At 34.2% G+C, this 23826-nt stretch overlaps 1 protein-coding gene across 3 annotated transcripts in view; it reads right to left on the reverse strand.

Annotated features, from left to right (window-relative positions):
• Positions 1-23826, reverse strand: part of NCAM2 (neural cell adhesion molecule 2) — a 286486-nt gene that overhangs the window by 70182 nt on the left and 192478 nt on the right. For all 3 annotated transcript variants that reach the window (XM_061453764.1, XM_061453766.1, XM_061453765.1), the window contains exons 9-11: positions 11587-11737; positions 1817-2004; positions 522-618 (exon numbers count right to left, since the gene is read on the reverse strand). In XM_061453764.1, the coding sequence (XP_061309748.1) occupies positions 522-618; positions 1817-2004; positions 11587-11737 (436 nt within the window). The remainder of the gene's footprint in view (positions 1-521; positions 619-1816; positions 2005-11586; positions 11738-23826) is intronic.

Genomic DNA, 23826 nt, shown 5'->3' on the forward strand with positions numbered 1-23826 from the left:
AATATTCAGAAATTCTGTAACAGTCGGTTGTAGAATATGTCAGAACTTAAATTTAAACCTAGCATTCTGGGTCAAACTGTGCTTTTAAATAACTAAGAGTGCAAATGAAGACAGAAGAACTTGAGTCTTTTGACATCCTTAGTTTATCAAGAAAATATCAAGGAGAAAAAGGAAAAAATGACTTTCCAAATTCTTTCTTATTTTTACTGCCTGCAAACCATATCTCTCCAGTGAAGTAATGAAAATACAGTTATAAATGTAGGATGTAGTAAGGGCAAAGGAAAAAAGTTACTAATTTATTTTTTCCCATATCAGAAGGCCTTACAATTAAAACCAAAGAAGACTCATATTCAGAGGGAAATGGTTTATTTTACTTTATACTGCAACTCAACTTTCAGAGAATTAAAATTAACTGCCAACATTCCATTGAAATAAAATAAACAGAGAAAAGTGGCTCTGAACTTAATTTTGATTAAAATATAAAACAATACTTAAAGAAAAGGGAACAACTTTAAACTTACCAGCTTGACCAAGTGTATACTCTTGATATCTTGTTCCTATTCTGTTTGTGGCTGTACAATTATACCGTCCAAAATCACTGTCAGATGTGGGAGCAATCTTTAAAATGAATATGGTTTGTAAATATTGGTTTCTAATTAAATATCAAAGTTAAAAAAAAATCAGAATGAAAAATGGGGACATAGCTCAACTTTATAATTTTAAACAAAAAAAATCTAATAAACAGATTTTTTTTACATATGCTATTTGCACAAACTGATATTTTTACTAAATAAGCAACTAAAGGTCTGAAAATTGTCGATTCCTATAGCTGCTGCAAGAATAATAATTTACTTTTTATTGTTTGCAGGATTCACAATACACCAGATATTGGAGGGGGGGAGGTGGTGTGTGTGGAGAAAGTAGGTGTAACAGGATGTGGCTCAACTGTAAATTCAGTTGAGTTAAGGATTTACAACAGAATAAATCATGGATATCATAGGGAGGTAATGCCTCACTGGAATCTAGCTTACCTGACCAACTCTTCAGGTGACAGTAGAATGGGAGAGCCACAGACTGTGAAGCATATTTTATGTTGTTAAGCTTTACTTAACAACATAGGGTTAAACAAAACCCTAAAGATGACCTTCAAACAAGAGTAAGACTATATTTCTTAGAATATATATCCTCTACTAGAGAATCGAGGTTACTTGCTTGGACTTTAGGAAAAAAAAGTTGGGTTTTCTTTTTTCAGTGCACTGTAAACCTCTTGCTTGGGATCTGAAGTAGGTCCCCCAGTCAGCTTAGCTTTATAGCTTCTCAGCCTTTTTTTTCCCATGGCAACTGAGAAGCTTACGCTCAGACATAAGCCTGAAACTAGACAGAAATGAAGAAAACTAACGTCTTCCACGTCTGTGTAGGAAGACAGTATGTCATCCCTGTAACAGGTGAGACTGGGGCTGGAGACACCAGTTACACTCTGTTGTGAATTAATTAAGGACCATGGTTTGCTATACACTAATTTCATTCCAAATTTAGCCAAGTCAATAAAGTAAATTGATAATTAAGATGCAGTCTCTGTCTCCTACCTTTCTCATGTTTTGTTCTTACAGGTACCTTTAAGATAACAGCAGCTTAGTTTATTTTTCCAATGCCTCCATGAAGAAACAGCTGTTACAGCCAATTGCAGTTCCTTACCACTTTACCCTTCTGCTTTGTTCTTGGCTGAAGTCACATAAGGATACAAAGGACTTTGTATATACATGTCACCACGTTTCCCTTTTACAGTTACATTTCACATTTCCCTTTTAAGCCTTACCTCTAGAATCAGCTTTCTTCCTGTACTGTAGGTCTTCAGATGTGTTGTGTTTTTTACCGGTAAAACTGATTTTCCTCTTCTCCACTGAACTGAGGCAGACGGATTTGCTAGCACCTCACAGCTTATATTGATGGGATTACCTTCCCAAGAGTAATACATAGTTTGATTTGACACAAATGTTGGAGCATCTGGAAAAAGTAATACATGAATACATTAAGTGTTTTAGTAAAACAAACTATATACCTTTATCCAAGCATGCATGTTCACATTAAAATTTCAACTGATTGCTTTGTCAGTTTATTATGCACCATGAAAACATCTGTATTCAATCTTGAGTTTCTTAAGCCTTTATTTTGTTAGCATTCTCCTCTCCTGAAACCCCTTCAGCTGAAATTCTCAGGAAGAGAATACCTGCTAATTATATTTAGGAGGTATTTAGCATTTAGAAAGACATTATCTCAGAAATTACAAAGAATGTTTATTCCTGAAGATGAGGAGCTCTTCAGCCAGATACTGTATCACAAAGGGAGGTGATCTCTGAAATTTATAATTTGTTAATTTGCTGATTTTATAGTTTCTTCTTTTGCTATGGAGAAATTACACTCAGTCTCCAAATTTTCACAGATGTGTAAGAGCTTCAACCCCTTCTCACTGGAACTCTTATAGTTTATGAAATGTTTCTGAAGAGAGATGTTTAGTTGTGTGAATAAACCTAGAAGAAAATAAATAACAGAATACCTAAAATGTTGCAATATATTCTATGTATGTCAGAAAAAAAGTACTATGTGTATCAGTACTTAGGATAATCTTTACACCACTTTCTTATGAAATCAGAAAGCTACAGACAAATAAAAACATGGTGCGTCTTCCTTAAAAACCTGCCTATAAATGGCTATGTTAATATTAACTCCAAACACTGAGTATGACACAGAGGAAATTGCTGGCATGCAAACTAACTATGACTTTCAGATCACAATGCCACCAGGAAAAGAAGTATCTCTTTTAATCACTCTTTCTCTAAGGTGCAGGAGCAGTTTAACGGTCTCTAGAAAATGAGAGGCAGTAGAACTTTCCCTGTTCTTCTATTTGTGTCCTGGGTAAACCACATTTTTAGTCTATTCAATATTTGCAAATTTTTTTTTTTTTTTAATTTTAATCCCACTTGTATTGTATTTAAGAAGTATTAAGAAAATATTCCTTACATTACTGCAAGTCAGGGAAACTCTCTAGCACTTCAATACCAAAACAGAATTATCAATTACAGCTGGTGTCATGGTATCTCTTTCAATATTTAAAATGCATCTATTTATATTTTTTTTCCATAAATAGTTCCTAAATATTTTTATATGTGTGTCTGAAAATTCTATTCTAATCTTCTTGAAATATTTTTGGGTAGAAAATTACTAGTAGGTGTATCAGAGACCAGAACTGAGCACGTTTGACTATGCAGTAAAGTTTAGCATTGGGAATGGTTTAAAACACCTTTTTATTTTTTTTCTGCAGAATTTTGCATTTTCTTGCATGCTTTTCATCACTAGCTGTAGTATATTATGCTTAAGTGGTTACAGAATTACTGTTAGTATAACTACAGAAACACACAATATGTATGGGTATGAAAAAATAACAAACCTTAAAGCTAAGGCTTTGAAAACACAAGGTTGACTATTTTCTACGTCTACAAATCTGATTCCTCCAGTTCTCTAGAATATCTAAGAAATGACTAAATTAATAAACAGAACATTTATTGAGAAAGTCTAGCAACTGAAAATGAAGTATAACCAAGTAGAAATGAGAAGATGGACCTTGTAATATATTAATATATGTTAAGGATACTTAAACAGAATATATTTACAGTATGAAATGAGAAAAAAAGCTCCCATCAAGATCAGTAAAAAAGGTTAAAACCATTAAAAAATAAAAAATATGCTCTGCTTATCTTCTAGATAACTCAGGGTTAATTTATGCCTGACCAAAAAAAAAAAAGAAAAATCAATCCAGGGTGTAAATGAACTGTTCTTTTTAAGCTTTTGCACACGGTGTTCTACCAGTTAAGACAACATACTGGACTTTTAAATAGTTATATACAGAATTAGAAGATTGAATACAATCCAGTGTTTTAAAAAATGCAATCTGATGACATTTATTGTATCTGAACCTCATGGCACTCTACTAAAAAACCTGAAAACCTTCAGGAAAGTACCAAAGTTACTGTTCATATTAGTTAGTATAGGCACACAATAAATCATAGAATCATAGAGTGGGTTGGGTTGGAAGGGTCCTTAAAGATCATCCAGTGGGCAGGGACACCTTCCAATTGACTAGGCTGCTCAAAGCCCATCCAGCCTGGCCTTGAATGCTTCCAGGGATGGGGCAACCACAACTTCTCTGGGCAACCTGTTTCAGTGCCTCAGCACCCTCACAGTAAATAATTTCTTTCTAATATCTAGTATAAAACTACCCTCTTTCAGTTTAAAGCCACTACCCCTGGTCCTATCACCCTTGTAAAAAGCCCCTCTCCAGCTTTCTTTATAGGCCCCCTCTAGGTATTGGAAGGCTCCTGTAAGGTCTCCCCGGAGCCTTCTCCAGGCTGAACAACCCAAAACCTCTCAGTCTTTCTTCATGGGAGAGATATTCGAGGCCTCTGATCATCTCTGTGGCCCTCCTCTGGACCTGCTCTAACAGGTCCATGTCTTTCTTGTGCTGGGGACTGCAGAGCTGGACATGGTATTCCAGCTGGCATCTCACAAAAGGTGAGTAAAGGGGGAGAATCACTGCTGGTCATGCTTCTTTTTATTCAGCCCAGAATAAGGTAAAGCTTGTAAGTACTGCTATAAGCTTAAACTGTGAAAGGTTATTATTTTTGGACGCATGAGGCAATCCAAATGAAAAAGATGCCTAGAAGGAACAAAGACAACATCATAAAGGTACAAAACAAAATAAAACTATTCTATCAGAGTAGGATTCTGTAAGCAATTATAACTTTACTATGGCATTTTAGAGTAGTTAATATTATGGCACCAGTACCAGCTAAACTCAAGCTGTTTGTTTTCCCAAACAAGAAAGAAACTGACAGGTCAGAACTCCAATTAGAAGTAGTTCTGGATAACCTGCATAAGAAGACTATGAAAGAGAAGTAAACTCTGGCCTGAAATCTGTCTTTAGCATTTAGATATCCTTGTTAGGTATAATATCTGAGAACAGTGATTCTAAAACAGGCTAATACATCATCAGTCTCATCCAGAAGTTAATTCAATTAAGAACTTCAACGATCTGCCTCTGGGGTATGTTTGACATTATACACAAAAGTGGATATGGCAAATTACCTGATTCAGCACATGTGTCCAGACAACTATGAAAAAAACCCTAGTGTACAGAATCAGATTTGCACTTCTTAATTTAAGGATGCAGGTTTTCAAACTTTTGGCTATTTCTTCCTCAAATAATTTTGTTTTCCTGGTTCACACAATGAAAACATAGGTCTTAGACTGCCAGGTCTAAGATGCTGGGGCTTTTCGTATAGCATATTATTGGAAGGCTCTCTCTTAGAAAGTTAATACCGGCATAAGCTTCCTATCATCAAGGACTTTAATAAACCACTTCATCTACCAAATTTAGTACTTTCCTTGCCATCAATGCTGTAAAAGTACCTTAATTTTTTGTAAGTCTGCCACAATTTAGTTAATAGCCATCCATCTTTCTCTTGTATATTTTCCCCCCATACCTGTTTTGCAGTAGTTAATATTTTATGTTTTGGGATGAATAGCTTTTTCTTGGAGATAAAGTAGAAGAAACTCTCCAGGCAGGGAGTTTGGAACCAGATAATGTTAAGGTCCTTTCCAACCTTAACCATTCTATGAATCTATGGTTTTTACACAGAGTGCTATCCAGAAAAAAACAACAAAAAAAATCTCTAAGAAACATTAAGGAACAGACTAAAAAACCAAATGGAATTGTTTAAATTACCCTGTATATCCAACTCGATTTCCAGCATGCTGCACCCCTAATATACCTGTAACTTATATCCCTCAGATCTCCAGTACAGTGTACTCAAACTCACCAGGTATTTCCCTCTTTACATTAGCCCTGTGCTTCTTCCAATGTGTTGAATAACTGTAGCTCAGAGGCAGGCTCTGTGGTGTGAGGGACCTGGCCTCAGATAACTACAACCAAAACTACATGTCTCAGGTTTACTCTAAATATACTGAGGTCTCTCTTTCAACCTAAACTTTAAGTAATGCCAAGTATTCTGCAGTTAAGGGAAGTTAATTGAGGAAAAAAAAAGTGTTGAGTTTATAAATCTCAATTTAAGGTATTTTGTTCAAATTTCAAAATTTCAGAATCACACTTATCATACCACCTGATGATTTTCTTCATAACTCTTAGGTGTATTGCTTGTGCTCTGCTGGATCTGTCTTGGAGGTACAGGACAAAGGCTATGTTGATTTTTTTCACTCACAGGTCATCACTGTATAACACTTAACAATGACTTGCAAAATTCTGCTGAATTTTGGAAGTACAAAAATCAGTTTAAAATTTACACATCAATTATCAATTTAAACATTTAACATTTTTAGCCTGTAAGACCAACTCAAAACTTAGAACCATCTTCAAGGAAACATCAGAAAATTCTTTCTTGCCTTTTTTTGTATCTTTATTTTTCAGAATTGCATATGTGCAAAATTATGTCAGTAAGAAAGGATGCTGAGGCATACACACCTATTAATAGTATGAGTAAATAATCAGAAGAAAAACAGAATAAAAGCTAAATATTGTATATATTCCAAATTGCATTCTTCTATTAAAAGAAAAATAGCCAACATGCTATTAAAGATCTACTTTAAATGACATTAAGCTCATTGTAAGGTCAACAAAAACATGCCGTATAGAGCTCTATTAGGTAAAAATTTAGAGAAATTCCTAACATGACTATCGCATTTTAACAAGTCATGAACTTGACAAAAGTTTTTATGGTGGAATTTCTATTCTAAAAGTATCTTTACACCCTCTTGCCCTAAAAAGTAGGTAGATTTATTATACAGATGAACAAAGTATCATTTTAGCCACTTTGCCACATTTGCTGTTGTGACGTCAGAAAAAGACATATGCATTCATCTCTGCCTCAGTACAGTGAGTTTTGATTAAATGTTTTTTGCAAAGTGACTTTGTGCAATAAACCTCATCTTTTGACCAGAATTCAACGTTCTTATCCCCTTTAATTTACAGCAATGGCATACCAAATTTTCTTCTATGCAAATGCACAAGTAACCAAATGAAAATTGGAACTCTTACAAGTGACATTCATGAGCTCCAAAGTCATGTCAAAATTATCACGTGCATTTCATGATGCTGAAGACTGACCTTTTCTGTGTTTGCTTTCTCATTTTAACCTATAAATTTGACAGAAATTTCACTAAACCCATTAGTATTGTAATAGAAAACATGCATAATTTTCCAGAATATTTCAACTTTTTGTTTCTCTTGATTGCTTTTCCTGTCATTTGTCTCTTTCTTAGGCCATATGATTGTGTTTATCAGTTTTGTTTCCTGTCTGTTAAAGTTAGGGCTGGGCTCTCATGATTAATAGCTGAAGAGTAGGTGAAAAGATGGAGCCAGGCTCTTTTCAGTTGTGTCCAGGGACAGGACAAGAGGCAATCACTTCCAATCTCACCATCCTGTGATTCTGTGACCAGTGATGGTATGTTGCTAAACTGATTTCTTTCAACAGAAATCAAATCCAAAGTATGAACTGTCTTCATTTATTACAGTTTATGATAGCAGCAGGTAGCTGCAACATTTGTGACATTTGTTACGCTTGTGACATCCTGCGCGCAGTAGTAGTATTTCCACTGATTCAAAGCCTTGCTTCCTTCAAGTTAAATGGAATTAGTAGCTCTGCTTGTTCAACCTGCTTTTAAATCATGCTGTATATTTTTGTAAAGATGTAAAATCAAACAGCATGAATCCAAGGCATCTGCCTTAACTGCAGTGCAATTGCAATACAGCTAACTAACATAAAACAAAATGAAGAGTCAGAAGATTAATTAACTCAGGAAAAAAGTTCAATATTTTAACAGCAATGAGGTTCATTTCAAATTGTGGTAGGGAAAAAAAAAATCTTTCTCTGATGAGCAATGCAGTAGCATAATGAACACTGCACAGGTTTCTTTACAGGTAAAGACAATGTTGCACAGGCTATATACAATTTTTTTTTGGTTCCATCAAAAGTACCAGCTGAATGTTGGCACTTAACTAGTAAGAAACATAACTTTAAAATTCAGGTTTGCATGAAAACCAGAGGTAAGAAAAATTCATTTTTGTTAAGACATTTTAAAATTATTAAAATGTGTTTTTTTAGAAATTGCTTTCTAAGAAATATTCTCTGTGGTAGGAAAAAATGCACCATATTACTGAATGTAACACATTTATCATAGTTGATTATATTCCAAAACACTAGTCTTTGTGTACAGTGTGGAAGTAGGCATTTTTTGGACCATTGTGCGTTATCAATAATGAAACTGGGGAGTTTTAACTGAAACAGAGTGATATGAAAACTGGTAATTACAGTTATCTAAGACTGCAAGTTAGGATGTTTCCCAGGTAGTATACAGAAAAGCAGACTTCCAAAGAATATGGCTTAATATGTTTTCTCCAGTAACAGAAGCATTCTCTAAAGGAATTTGTACTTGGTGATAGAGAGCAATCAGAGAGATCAGCATCTTGCACAATAATGTGCACCTAGGAGTACAAAATAAGTGCTGCAAATACTTTGAACAAAATGAAGATATAACTGTCAGGGCAAGTAGAGAACCACTTTCAAGGATCACAGACTGCTTGCCGTTACTGGCTTGTTTAAATCCTTTCCAATTTATTAATACCATCAGTGAATCCTAACGGCATAATACTATGAAGAATGATGTAAAAATAATATTCTTTTCATTTCCTAATACTAATCAAAGCAGTGAATAATTTGTGGAACCCAATAAATAATGTGTTCTCTCATAAGAATTTTTCTTCTTTTAGTCAGGTCTGTATTATGCGTTCTAAGATTCCTTTATAATCCTAACATATATTTTTCAAAATAATTACATCTCAGCTAAAAATACAAAAATGCCATATAGAAATGAAAATATATGCATAGGAAATCTCCAACTTTGAAAATAGACTGATACTGTTACATGTACAAATCAAGTGATAATTCACCTGGATTTGTACATTTAGCTTCCTTGTGTTCTTCGGAAAACCTCATCTTAAAGTATGTCCTGCTTCATCTACTATATATTTTTATCATGGTTTTTATCACTAAAGACACATCTTTATTGCCAATACCTAGTATATGTCATATATGCCATCGCACAGTAACTTCTACATCAGTTAGTTATTATGAGTAGGAATAGTAACTATTATTATCCAACAGACACTACACTTCATATGTATAATCAAATTTCACAGTTAATGAAATCCATGAATAAATACTTTTAATGATACATTTTTTTCATGTTTTTTTTTTCATATACTTAATATTAGGAAAACTAAACATAACTGTCCATGAAGATGACTTTGTAGGAAGAAAGCCTTACAAATGCCTCTGGGTTCCCTATAATTCCTGTCTGCCTAGCATTTACTTCAGATAAAAGGTAGGGTTAACTGTGCCTATTTGGTATCAAACCTGATAATCTCTTCCTCTCCGAAAGAACTGCTCTTATCATCAAGAGCAACCCTAACAGAGAACAAGGATAAGGTACAGAAAGTCTCTGCAATCCTACTGTTGGTTTATGTCTGATAGGGGTCACTAAGTAAAAGAATGAGACATTGACACCAGAGCACTCTGTGCCTCCATTAGGATTGTTTAACTGCACTGACATTTAAGGATGTGATGGGAGTGTGCTCCTCTCCTGACTACAAAAACTTTCAAATATTTTGAAGTATAAAAAGAGAACTGTTGTAGATTTTTTATTAACTTACAGAATGGCATAGGTGCATTGATTAGTCCTATCTAGGAGATATGGAACAATACAAAAAAATAATGTCTCGCTTATTTATTTCTGTTTTAATTTTAAAACAGTTATTGAGGCTTATATTGGAATATTATGAAAAATAATAAAAATTCCTAAGCAAGACAAAAAGGCTATGCCTGCAGTTCATACACCAGTGCAAAATTATTTCCAAGGGAAGAAAAAAAAATCCTCTGACTCACTAATCAGAATATTGCATCACACCCCAAATATTTCTGCTGCATTATAATACAATAATTAATGCAATTTATTTCGTTATACAGTAAAAATAGTCATTACAGTGATGATATAATATCTATGTTTTAAAAATTTTCTTCTCAGAAGATTTCTGAACTCTAGAAAGTTTTATGTTGCATTAAGAAGTGTGTCTAAACAATATGCTATTATATTTTCTCAAACACTATATCTGATTGTCTCCACACATATTCAAGATTAGGTCTGCAATAACATAATGAGAATATGTCACTTTAAAATTCTTAGCAACTGTTCTAAAACACTCACTTTGAAATGTGTCTTAAGACTATAATAAGGTATCAAGGATTTTATTATGTCCTTTAGTAAGAATTCTGTGCTGTTAATAAATTCATAAACTCCAGTCACCCATGTTTCATAAAATGTGGTCTATACTCCCCTCAATACAAAAATTATTAATATTTGATTTCAAGGCATAACAACCATAAAACCTTATAATATATACAAATGTTATATGTTACATGTATTATATATATTATACAATCTATAAAATACTTCATATTAGTGTGTAGAATAGGATGGGATTTTATATAAATTTTACAGAAACTTCACTAACTTGCATTTTTATCTAGCAAAATATTTTCTTTAATTTATATACATATAAAGATAGTTATCAGTGCACCAGTGAACCTAAGGATACGAGCAGAGTACATTAGTATGTTCTCAAAAGAGTAATAATATTTTGCAAAGTTTCAAATCCTTTCATAGGTCTATTTTTTGAAGAGTAGCTATGTAAAGCTATTAATAGTATATTTATTTTTTAGGTCTCATGGGTTGGGAAATCTCTCCATTCCTAACATCCAATTACAACTTTGTCCATTTCTCATTTTCCTTGCAGATTTATTTCCTGTGTCATAATGCATTACCTGTCAAAAAGATGGAACATGCAACTGTATATACTAAAGCAACTTTAAGAACTCCTTAGGAAATCACTCAGCAGTTTCCAACTGCTGCTTATCTTTCTGTGTCACAGATCCTATTCCAACATCTGTCCTCCCACTGGAAAGACATTTTCTGTCCAGAGTCTGAATCTCAAACAGGCCCACTCAAGCCATATTGGAAATGAAGAACAAATTTCTCTGGAAAATCTCTAGCAAAACAGAACAACAATGAAATAGAAGGATTTTTTGTCTTTTTTTTTTTTTTTTTTTTTTTGCCTTTTCTAAGAGCTTCGCTTCCTGAATTAGAACAGTTTGAAGAGATAATTTTCCGATGAATTTTTATGTATTTAAAATTTGTATTCTCTGATTGCCTTCTAAAGACCCTCTAAGCAAAATATAATATCCTTTTCTCCTGGATAAAATTCAAAGGCTTTGAAGAAAGACAATCTCTAGAAGAGATTGTCACAAGCTTTATAAATCCAGGAGGGGTTATAAGAGGAGCTAGAGACTTGATGGGGATTAGTAACTTAGAGAGCTAGGAAAAAAACTGACCTTCCATTAAGAATGTACTTATTTTTTTATTTTTTAAAACAAATCTAAAGAGAAAAAGAATATTAGAACTTACATTCAATATCAAGGTACATGCTCTTCTGGTGCCCACCAATTCTACTTGCAGCTTCACAGTCATATCTCCCTGAATCTGACAACTTCACATCTTTAATATGCAGTGACGATTTTCCACGCTGCCCTTTGACTTCTATACGGCCATCTGGGCTCTGTTTACATTGATTCAGGAAAAAGAAAGGTTTATATATATATGTATATTTATGTATGCTTTACATTTTAAACACCATTGACAACTATGACTGAAGGCATCTCTTCACCTATGGTGAAGTTATTACAGACAGCTAAGCAACTTCTAAATTATCCAAATTAAAAAAAAAAATAACAGAAAAATATGTTCTGTTTCTAGGCATGATAATCAAGGGAGTAAGTACATACTTAAAGGAACATTGTCAAGATAAACCACAAGAAGTATCCATTTATGACTGGGATAGTGAACTGCAGACTCTAGTCATGAAAATGCATACAGTTAAAATCATAGTATCTTAGATTACAGTTAGCATTAATTTTCTTGTCCTTAAAAATGTAACTGTGAAACTGAATAGGATACCCCCTCAAACAATGATCAAAACACAAATCCAATCATAGATTTATTTTCACTATTCACATTTTCTTGTCAGAAGATCACATTTTTTTAACAAATATTAAAAAAAAAACCTGTTATCATAAATGCAGCTGGAATTTCTGGATTTCTTGTCCATAACATTGCATGGAAAGAGGCAAAAAAAAACAATGAATGCTGGATTCTGATTTTCTAGAACATAAATTTTATATTTAGCAATTTCATAAATATCCTCATCCCTAACACTTCCCCACCTCCTCCCCAAAACCTATTTGAATTCCAAAAGTATGCAAATACTAGGGAAAATTAAATAAAACAATAAAAACAAATCCTCTGCTTGACACTTCAACCTTCATGGAGTACTTTACCTGAGAAAACTTACTTAATCAGGCTCTACTCTTTAATTGTTTTGTAGCTTTGGGAAAATTTGCTTTACTGTTTTTTTTTTATGTAAAAAAAAAAGCTGATAAAAAATACTGATATTTACCTACTTTCTTTATTGAGGAAGTTGGAAAAAGGAGGGAAAACCAGTAACTATTTCATTGTATCACATCTAAACTTGAAACATACTTTAATGTCCAGTCCTATAAATACATATACTCGTTTACTGATTTTTACACTAAATACCCATCAAGTGGCAGCTGATATTTAATTGATAGCTTTAACTCTGCAAAATTGTTTCTTCACTGAATACAAGAGAAACACACACAATTTAGATCTTAAAATATTTGACATAAATCAAACGTATGAAGCATTCTATATATCATTATTTGCACGGAAAGAAAAGTATTCTGATTCCCTCATCAGAATCCAAGAACACTGAATTTTGTTTCTTGTGAAAGCCTCAGAACATAAGTTACTATGTTAACATAGTTAGCATAGGTTAACTAACATAAATTAGTTAGGGAATTGTAACACTAGTGCAAACCTAAAATCCTCTGGATTGGTAAAAATTAGTAACTAAGACCACTTAGTTATCTTTTATGTAATTCCTAATGCTGACAATTATGTCTTCATTATACCTTTATAAAAAGGAAAGAGAAAATTTATTAAGTTCCTAGGAAACATGCTACAGTAGTGAATGTCATGGATTTTGAAGGGAATTCTTGGGATAATGAAAATGCAATTTCTTTAAAATGAAAGAAATTGTTTTTGATATACAGGGTACTTGTTTTATTTAAATATAAAACAAACACTTTGTATGACACAGTTAATAACAGTATAATTTACCTATGGATTATTTGCTTCTTTTTTAAAATATCAAGCATGTAATACAACAGTGAATCTATACTATTCCTATTTAAAATGTACATTCCTACCTAAACTGTATACTTCAGTGATTTTATTTCTGATTTTACCTTGATTACAAATATTTCCCTAAGAAGTCACATTTAAAACTTGGGAAGACATATGCTGAAACAACATGTAAGTATGAATCACAGATAAACTACAGGATACTGCATTAGTGATTCATTAACAGTTGCTCCTGTAGCACTAATGTAGCTCTATACAACAGAGTAGTAATAGAGAACAGGCATTGTCTTTGACCTTCCAATGACTTAGTTTGACCTACAATAAGAAGCCAAATTCATTCTTAGTACCTTCTCTTTGCACAATGCAATATTTCTTTCTGTGATATTATACAATAAGAAGCCAAATTCATTCTTAGTACCTTCTCTTTGCACAATGCAATATTTCTTTCTGTGATATTATACTGAATTGTAACAATACATTCACTCAAGTTTGTTTACCATGATTTTCCAAATTATATTGGAGATTGTTCAACTAGCCCAATTTTGTTTCCAATAATAGGTTACTAGAAGCATATATGAAAAAGAGACAAAAAAAAAGAAAGAAAAAAGAAAAAATTCAGTGGCAATGCTTCACTCTCTGAAAAACAAATATGTACCAGTGGAACCTTCTGTGCAGTATGGTCAACAGGATTCCTGTAAAAAGAGTTAAATTATTTATAATCCTTACTGAATTCCCTAAAGGTATTTTTACAGAAGTATAAATTTTGCAGTGCTATTTTGTACTTCATAACAAAGGAAGATGGTATAGGTTCAATACTAATCCCAAATACTATCATTCACTATATAATTCACTGTATATTTAATTATAATTAATTCCATGTATTCCGACTCAGATATGAGTGTTAACTGATGTTAAAAAAAAAAAGTAATTTAAAAAAGCACAAAGAACCTTAAAATTAAATAGCTTTTACAGCATCTTCTCTCTATTGTTTCTCGTTTATCTAATTATTTTCCAATACTGCTGGAAAAAATTTGGTCTCTGAATACAATGAATGATAGAATATTCTGCATAGCCACATCATCTATTCTCATCATCAAATATATGCTAAGTAGCATTTTGAGAGGGATCTACTAGGTTAAGCAAAATCCACAAAACCAAATAAAACATTCAACAATTGTAGACAAGAATATTTGCCCCAAATTATCATAAAAATACACATTATTTCTACTTTTTCAAAATTGTCTGAAAATTATTACAATAATGTCTTTTAAATTACTTATAAAATAATGTAAAACCTATAATGAGATGTTTTCTACTGCAGTGCTCAGAGTGTGTATTATACTGTGGCTTCTTTGTGAAGAGTTTAAGGCCTGTTCCCTTGTCCTATTTTGCAGGTTGATTAGTGTACAATTCTATTACCTCTTCTGCAAAGATGGTGCAATACGTGATTAAAATATACTGACTTTCTTGAACACACAAATATGTGAAAGAAAACAAGAGTGTAAATACAGACCAAGAAAATTTCAGTAATAAATAATCAAATAAATAAATAAACTAAAATGCTTTGAAGATGTTGCTTATGTCTAGAGAGGGTTCCCAGAACATCACAGAATCATAGAACAGTTTGGGTTGGAATGGACCTTACAAATCTAGTTACATCCCTCTGCCATGGGCAGGGACAAATGCTAGCTAGTATGATGAATTTTCACAAGTATTTAAAAAATACTAGTGTGGCTGTATTACACGGTTCTGTGGTATAACTCAGTTAATAGAGATCTGGGTAAATAAATCAAGGACATATTGTGATGACACAAAAAATACAGTAACAGTTCAGTCATGCTGAAGGACAGCTAGGAACAAACATGAGGTAGAGACATGGAAATTGACTACAGCAAAGAGCAATGAAGAAGCTGAGACAAAATCTGAACACACTGCGTTAGCCTGAAGCAAAACCTGAAGCTCCTTATATTTTCCTGCTCTTATAAAGAGCGCTAACATACTAGAATATTCAACAAAGCAGAAGCCTGCATTCATACTGATTCATAACGTCAGTCTTCTTGCTTAAGTTTGAACAGCAAATTCACAGTCAAACAGGGGCAGCACTAACCTTGGTGTCTGCACCCACTATAGCTTTATAATCCTTGGTAAAATCTTTCTGAGGCTTATTTCCCTCCTGCACAAAGTATGGAGAGCATACGTTAGCAGCATGTCTGGCACAGTAACACAACAGAAAGAGACAGCACACGTGCCCAGCAGTCCTCAGTAGAAATCTCCACCAGGAAAAAAGCATTGGAACTGCCATTGGTGACAAGTCAAAACACAGATACCTCTACAAATTAGTTATGTCAAGTCTGCCTGAAATAATCATGGACACCTGCTAACTGGAATATTCTTTTTTTTTCCTTTCAAAAGTTATAATGGGACAGATGTTAAATACATACTATGGTGTTTTCTGCTAGACTGAGTAAGCACATGTGCTTTTTTTTTTTTTCCGTAGTATTAATAAAGAGTATAAAAAGTAGACAAAACAAAAACCTAAACAACCAGAACTGTCTCTGTGGTTCAATACTCATGAATTCTGCTCACTCACTGAATTACTCCTTATCACCTATCACCATGGAGCATGAATAAGCAGTGAGGTCTGAAATACATCTGTGGTCAATGCAGTTCCATATAGATACATACATATTTCTTAAGAAAGATCAGTGAGCAAGTATGTTGACAGGTGTTTATACCGTAAGACTTTGGAGGAATCATTTCAATAAACAGACCATTGTGTGTCCTGAAAATGGTAAAGAAAAACAAAGTCTTTAGAAGTTACCTTTTTACAGCATTTTGAAATTCACAATAACATCTTAGGAAATCAAAATATTTTTCATCATTAATGTTAATCAGAGAATCTCATAGAATTTACAAACAAAAGCAGGGTTTTTTTAGGGGCTTTGGTGGTGGGTTTTTTCACCAGCATAAAGGTAAAACAAAAAGTGATAAATCTTCAACAGAGACTTTTATAGTGTTTTACTCAGGTAAACAAATGGGACTTTATTACTTTATCCACATTAAAAAAATTGTTACTTCATCCACATTAAAAAAGAAAAAAAAAATCCCTAAGTTAAGAATTTAACATTTCATTGAAAAACACCTTTTATTTTTAATACTGATAGCAATCTATTTTTCTGCCATTGTCAAAGAAAATAAAATTCTTCTATACAGGTTTCCAAGTAAAATTATCCATAATGACAACACTGAAGTATAAAAAAGTGCCTTCTGGAAAAAAAAAAAAAAATAAAAACAAACCAACCAAATCGTAAGAACTTTCTGCACTTGCAATATTCTTACTCAGAATATGTAGCTTAACCCAAATAAACCCTAAATTAATCATAAAATGGGAGATATCTCATCACTTGAGATTAATCCTACAGATTTTGTAAACATACATTTTGATTTTGATAAAATCCTTGTCACGCTAAATATGCTATTCTACTACCTGACTTCTTTCCTCTCCTGCTCTTGTTTCCCAAACTTCTCATGTGTGTTGTTGTTGCACACATGAATATTTCTTGTCCTGCTCTTGTTTCCCAAACTTCTCACGTGTGTTGTCGTTGCACACATGAGTATTCCCTAAGTCCTGACAGGCTGATGCTGACCCAAAACAATGCTCCAGGGCTCCCAAGGCAGTACCGGAATGATCATAACCGTGTATTTCAAGGGTTCCACTTGGAGAGATAATAGGGATATGATGAAACAACATCATCCACAAAGACACAAGAACAGCTGCTGGCACAGAGTAACTTATTTAGGTACCATGGAATGCTCAATCTGCACATTTCTATTGTCACTGTAGTAAAAAAGTGTAATTTTTCAGAAGGAGAAAATTAGATGATTACGATGCATAGAAATTGGCATTCTTTTTCAATTTTAAAAAGCTGCACTTGGGGAGAGGTGGATGGAATTAGTTATTGAGTTTGATTTATCAACCGTTTTGCCAACTCATACTGAGGAATTGTAGCGCCAAATGAGATGAAACTGCATGGCTGCCAAAACATGCATTTTGGGCTGGCAGAAAGCAGGAGTAGAAGATGAGAACAGATGCAGAAATTGGTGACTCGCTTGTAGCTGGATTTTGGTGACATTACTTGAATGGTTAGAGCAGCTGTGACTGTGTTGATTATCTTCCCTCCTACAGAATTTACCTTTTTGGCTGACAAAGTACTCTTTCATCCCTGGAAGTCAAATTGCAAGACTACAGTCAAAAAATCCCTAAATTTAATTTGAAATCTGGACAAGTTGAAATATCTTTATTTGTTTTTCTTCTAATGTTTAAAGCTTATTTGTGATCTAAGTCCCATTACTGTCCATAGTAACTGAACATTGCAGGTCAGTTTTGCCTGTCACATATTTATCAACTATTCTTCTGACACATTGTGTACTTTAGTGATCTTTTGGACATGCATTGCATGTGTTAACAACAGAAAGAATGAAGAAATGGTGACTTAGAATTGAGTGTGCTTTCTTCTGTAAAACTTGGTGCAATATACTCAAGAACAGTCATTGCAAGAACAAATAACTTGAGTAAAAACTGCAGGACTTTTTCAAGTTCCTCCAAAGATGCTGCTGCAGATGTACATGGTAGAAGGTCCTCACACTGGGGAGCGGGGGGACAACTTGATCCTTCTTCAGGGTAAATTGTCAAAAATTGCCAACTCATTATGTTGTCTTGGTCATGTTCTAAGTACACATCACTGAGTTTTCAAGGAGAAAACAAATACTGATCAATAGAATCATCTTTGGGATTTCATCAATACCATTTTTTAGAAAGCTTTCTGATCTCAGGTTGCGTTGATATCCACATGAGAGGAAAACTTCAAATCACATACTTCAGGCTGACATTTCTTCTATGTGAGATTTAAAAAGATCATGATTGTTCATGAAACTGTTCCTTGAAGCAGCATGAAAAATAAGAACTTCTGCAACCTGACATGCTGATTCTAAATGGTGATGAAATTCCAGAAGTCTATTAAATACAAGTGACCAGCAATTCCTAGTCTGAAAATCTACCTTTGATGATGAGAAAGGGCTGTTAGTCAGAACAGCCATCATCGTGTAGAAGCTGATGGAAGCTCCCTTCTGGATTATGGATGATATATTCACAATATTTCCCATTCTCTTCAGGTAAATATATTCTATCCATGCACCTGTTGGAGACAGCAGAAAATTCCAGAGTATTGCTACGTGCATATGCCTTAATGTCCAGCGAATAAGAATAATGCCACAGCAGTGTCTTGGACTTCAGTGGCTTTTATAGGAGACCTTGTGATTCTTTTAGAACTGCAGCTTGTTAAATAATATATGTCAGCATGCTGCAAATTCCTGAATTTGTCAGGATTTTTTTTTTCCACAAGGAAGAAATTGTTGAAGAACCTATTGTTTGTAGATCTATACTGTAACACCAGGGAAGTCACAGAAAACTAATCTTGACAAAAATATCGCTGTTTTGATTTTCTGTTCATCTGTAGACATAGCAGTTACTTCTAAAGAATTTAGACTGGAAACAGTAGCAGGTTCTAAGCAAGTTGTTAACAGCATGTACAATCTTGGGAAAAATGTACTCTTGAAAGCTTCATATGACTTTCAGAAATTATGAACTGATATTTGATTGATTCAGGCTGTTTGATTTCAAACTTAACTTGTTACAAAATGAAATGACACAGGATATCTAATACACCAAACCCACTTACTAAGACCAGAAACAGATGAACTTTCCTTGATTTGTTTTTACTCACAAAAGATTATGAGAGAAAAGTAATAAACAGAGATGACTACTTCCATTAAAGATGTAAATCATAGGAAAGAAATGATGATTATTAATAGTAAAATATTAGCATTATATGAAAAAATCTTTAAGAAGAAAACAAGCGTTAGTATTGGCCACAAAAAATAGTACTAACCACAGATGAGTGTTTGCAAGTGTATCAGAAATATTACAATGGTAATATTTACATATGTACTTTGCAACTAGAGATTCTGATACACTCATAAATACTGTATTTAATGGTTTCATGACTAAGAATTTTGCTGATCTGAATCTACTCCAACACTGTACAATTTCATAGGTGACTCAGATAGATTCAGACCAGCAAGATTCTTGGGAATAAGACCATTAAGTACAATGTTATTATTCAAGACAGACTTTACATAAAACAGTCACCATAAGTAATGATTTTACTATACAATTAAATCTTAATTTAGACAATCAAATATTATTGTAACTTGATTCTTTGGTTAAATGAGAATGAGGCATAGGTGATTATACCCCAGCTTTGTAAATCTTTAAAAAGGTTGCAAAGTATAACTTCAGTAGAAACTGGAGAATCATCTTTTTCAAGAAGACCTGCAAGGGATGAATAAGGGAAGACTGAATCTGTAAGGGATCTAGGACTGCTCAGTCTTAAAATACTAACTGTGATTTGCCAGAATTTATTCTTCAGTGACTACTCAATCTCTGTGCATCTGACCAAGAATAATCACTATTAAATACATACAGCATCAGTAGCAACAGTATGGTTATTCAGACTAGGAACCTCAACCTGGTCCTGTTTCTGTTTAGGTCAATTCAAATTTGAAATAAATATTAGTTCAACTGTAGAAATAACTAGTAAGGTGAAACTATACCACTGTACTACACCAAACTGCCCATAGAGTGAGTTACAAATCCCAGCTTTCCTTCATGTAGGGATTGTAGCCCACTAAATATGATTCTCCTATTACTAGTAAAAACTCTGCAGTGCTCCAGAGCAGGGTCTTGGGACCTGCCAAGGGGTTGCCTTGGTCTGAGGTGATTTCAGTTTGCTTTATGTTTACCCTAGTCATCAAGTACTATCAGAATTTGTTCCCACTTAGCTCTATGCTAGGTACCACATATGGCAAAGGTCTAAAAAAAATTAGCTCTTTAATTTAAGTGGGACTGGAGAAAGCAATTTTGTAACTTTAATAACTAAGGTGAAAACAGGAGGGGGGGAGGAAGAAAAAAAGAAGAAAGAAACCAAACCAACCTCTAGCTGCAAACACATGAAGACAAAGCATCTAAGCTGACTGCAGTACAAAATGGACAAAACCAACTTCAAGTTAACCCAAGGAAGCGTTAATTTTCGCCTTCTCCCCCCCCCCCATATTACTTAGAGCGTTTGTATCACTGTATCTTGAGTGAGAATAATCATTTATTTTGTTTAAACTGCTAAAATATTGCTCGGACTGATAACAAGTTCTTGGATAAATATGGGTTGTATGCCCACAAAACTCTTCTGCAAAAATATAAAATAACCATTAAAATGACAACTACACCAAGAACTTAAAAATATTTTCACAGAATTCAGGTTCAAACCATGACATAGTTTAGCTTTAATTGCAGGAATAACTGATGCAGTGAGGGTATGCAGTTATAGAACAGAGAGCAGCATAATAGGTGATTTTTTTTTGCTGGGGGGGGGGAAGAAACAAGATTTGAGCTTTTATTACTGGTTTATTCATCAGTTGTATGTAGCTTGGAGTCCTTTCCAGTTTTCTATAAAGCTGATATATATTTTTTATTAAAACCACTATGACTAGACGATAGGATGTTTGTCTGGAAAATGGGATGAAGTGGAGCCCTGCAGGGGCTTCTTTAGGGGAGGGAAAGGCACAGAAAGCCAGAAATTAGTAACTTGAGTCATGAGGAGATGGGAATTGTCTGCAGGAGGACACAGATCCACATCTCACAGACCAAAAAGTCTTTGCTCACAAACCCTAATTATTCTGTAGGGCTTTTTGCAACTATAGAAATAACAGCAAACTATTGTAGTAGCAAGAAAAATGGAGACAATGAGCTAACCTGGACATATCTGAAAGAGCACAGAAATATTTGTTTTCATGTTATTTTATGAAATTGGTATCATCCAATAGAGTTTCTCTATTTACATTTCTAAATATATTTTTATATATGTCTATAAATGAGAATTATGCTGAACATATGAGTCAAATTGGGGGGAAGCTGTTATGGAAAAAGTAAAGTTTGAAATAAGTTGGAAATCAGAAATTGCAACATGGCAGCACAAAAAATATATCATTCTCCTAGAGAAAGTAACACTGAGAAGAAACAAAACCCCAGAACAGATCTACATCTTATTTTCAGTTGTCTTAGAGCATTTCCTACTCAACTGCTCAAGTTAGGAAACTCAAGGAATACATGTTATTAAATTATCAGAAGTTGTGCATAGTACATTGGTGAAGAAGCAGATCTGTAACAACTGCTAAAGACTGAAGAGACCACGTGGATAATTTAAACACAGCTAAAAAAATTAGTCACAGTTCTAGGATTCTCAGGTACACAGGCAAACTGTGAAGGAGTGAGGGAGGCCTGGAGAAAGATAACCATTTAGTGGGAAGAAAGGAAAGGAAAAAGAAGACTGAAGAAAAGCACTGAAAACCAGCCCTGAAGCCACAGGTGTGCTCCAGGCGTCAGAACAGAGATTCCCCTGCAGCCCGTGGTGCAAAGCATGGTGATGCAGGCTGTGCCCCTGCAGCCCATGGAGGTCCACAGTGGAGCAGATATCTACACTGAAGTCCATGGAAAACCCCACACTGCAGCAGGTGAACATGCACCCTGAAGAAAGCTGCTGCCCATGGAAAGTGCACTCCAAAGAAGGCTGCTGCCAGAACCTGTGGCCCATGGGGAACCTGCACTGGAGCAGTCTGTTCCTGAAGAGTGGCACCCTGTGGAAAAGACACTCACTGGAGCAGTCAGCCGATGGTGTAAAGAATACGAGAATGATTCGTGTCAAGAACTTAGAAATCATTGTTACCAATGCACCTGCAACCAGTGTACCATGTGTGGAATGTATAAAAACGACCTTGATTATAATAAATGTTGCTGTCAATGTAATGATGGGAAAGAAGAAGAAAAAACGGAACAAGCTAGTCCCCTCTTTAATCATTTAGACTGTTAAAACAACAAGGAATGCTTTTAGCTTTGTTTAGCTGCTTGAATGTTTTAAGGCGGTTAAGTAACCAAGGAGACACATCCTGCTAAATATACGGGTCTATGTATTACCGAGAAGTTTCAGTATGTTTCTTTACCTGGAGAGAAGACCCCAGCAACAGGACAGAAACAAATGAAAAGGAGCCACATCGAGTTTCGGGCAAAGAAGACAACAGGATTAGCTGGAACTCAAAACCAGGAACTGAAACCCTGGACTGAGAAGTATAAGAGACTGTACCCCCAAAACCCCGGTGTGCGTTGTTGGCGGAGCAGAGACTCCCCGTGCACCCAGCGCTGCTTGCTTATTGGCTCTTGATATTAATCAATTGTAATAAAATAATTAAATCAGATCATGGCCAAGGCTAAATTTTTAGAACAATGGGAAGAACCCATGTTGGAGCAAAGGAGAATAGGGACAGGAAATGGTCTCTTGGTGGCCTGCTGTTAGAGGTAAGAGGTTTCTTTCTCTTTTGTACAGCTACTAGCTCCCAACATCTAATACAGTTTTTAAAAAAAAAAAAAAAAGAAAAAAAAAAAATCTCACCAAAAAAAAATACCAAAAAAGACAGTTGCTGAGGTTATCTCATGAGAAAAAGCCCATTATTTATTATTTTGGCATCTGCTACAAGGTGAATGATGCACGTGTAATCTTTTATAACAACACAATTTCATTTCAATAGATGTGATGATAAAGGTAATAAAGACAAAAGGACTAACATGTTTATGTAAAACTGTACATTTTTATACAGAATTTCTATAGATTTTTTAACACTATTGGGGCATATTTGCTAAATACGATGACCTGTGAGTTCAGAAATTCTTAAGGAATATCCATGAATCTTAAAGTTCTAAGAGATCTTAATTTTAAATGCCTGTAGTATTGCTTTTGGGTGAGATGGTGATAATTCTATCTTAATAGGGCTTACTATAGTTTTGGTGTCACTGACATATCTTTGAATCTGAGATAAGAAAGCGCTAGTAACTGTAGTCTAAATAACATTACGTATTCCATACTGTAAATATTGTTTGTGTAACCTGAATACATGCTAATTCTCTTTTTTTCCCCTCCCACATTTAAAAGCCCTAAAAGAAGTCACTGTAGTTTCTGATGAGATTCTGTACTTAACATTTACTAAATTACAATAGAAAATATATTTTGATCGACAGACTATAACTCCAAATGAGGCTTCTGAAATATGCTGGTACTACTGTATTTATTCAGTTTGGAACTCTAAATATTCACAGTATTGCATTCTTACCGTAAATTTCTATATCAAATATCCACTTCTGTATACTACTTTAAGAGGAAAATTTCAAGAGTAGTATGTTCAATCCATTTTTACCAAGTAATATAAAGCTGAGGGCTTTAACATTATATATCTACTACCTATAAGATATACTAAAGAATGTTA

The sequence above is a fragment of the Pezoporus flaviventris genome, unplaced genomic scaffold (genome assembly GCF_033815535.1).
Source record: "Pezoporus flaviventris isolate CSIRO_AGI_PZ_B2104156 unplaced genomic scaffold, CSIRO_AGI_Pfla_v1 ptg000015l, whole genome shotgun sequence".
NCBI lineage: Eukaryota > Metazoa > Chordata > Aves > Psittaciformes > Psittacidae > Pezoporus > Pezoporus flaviventris.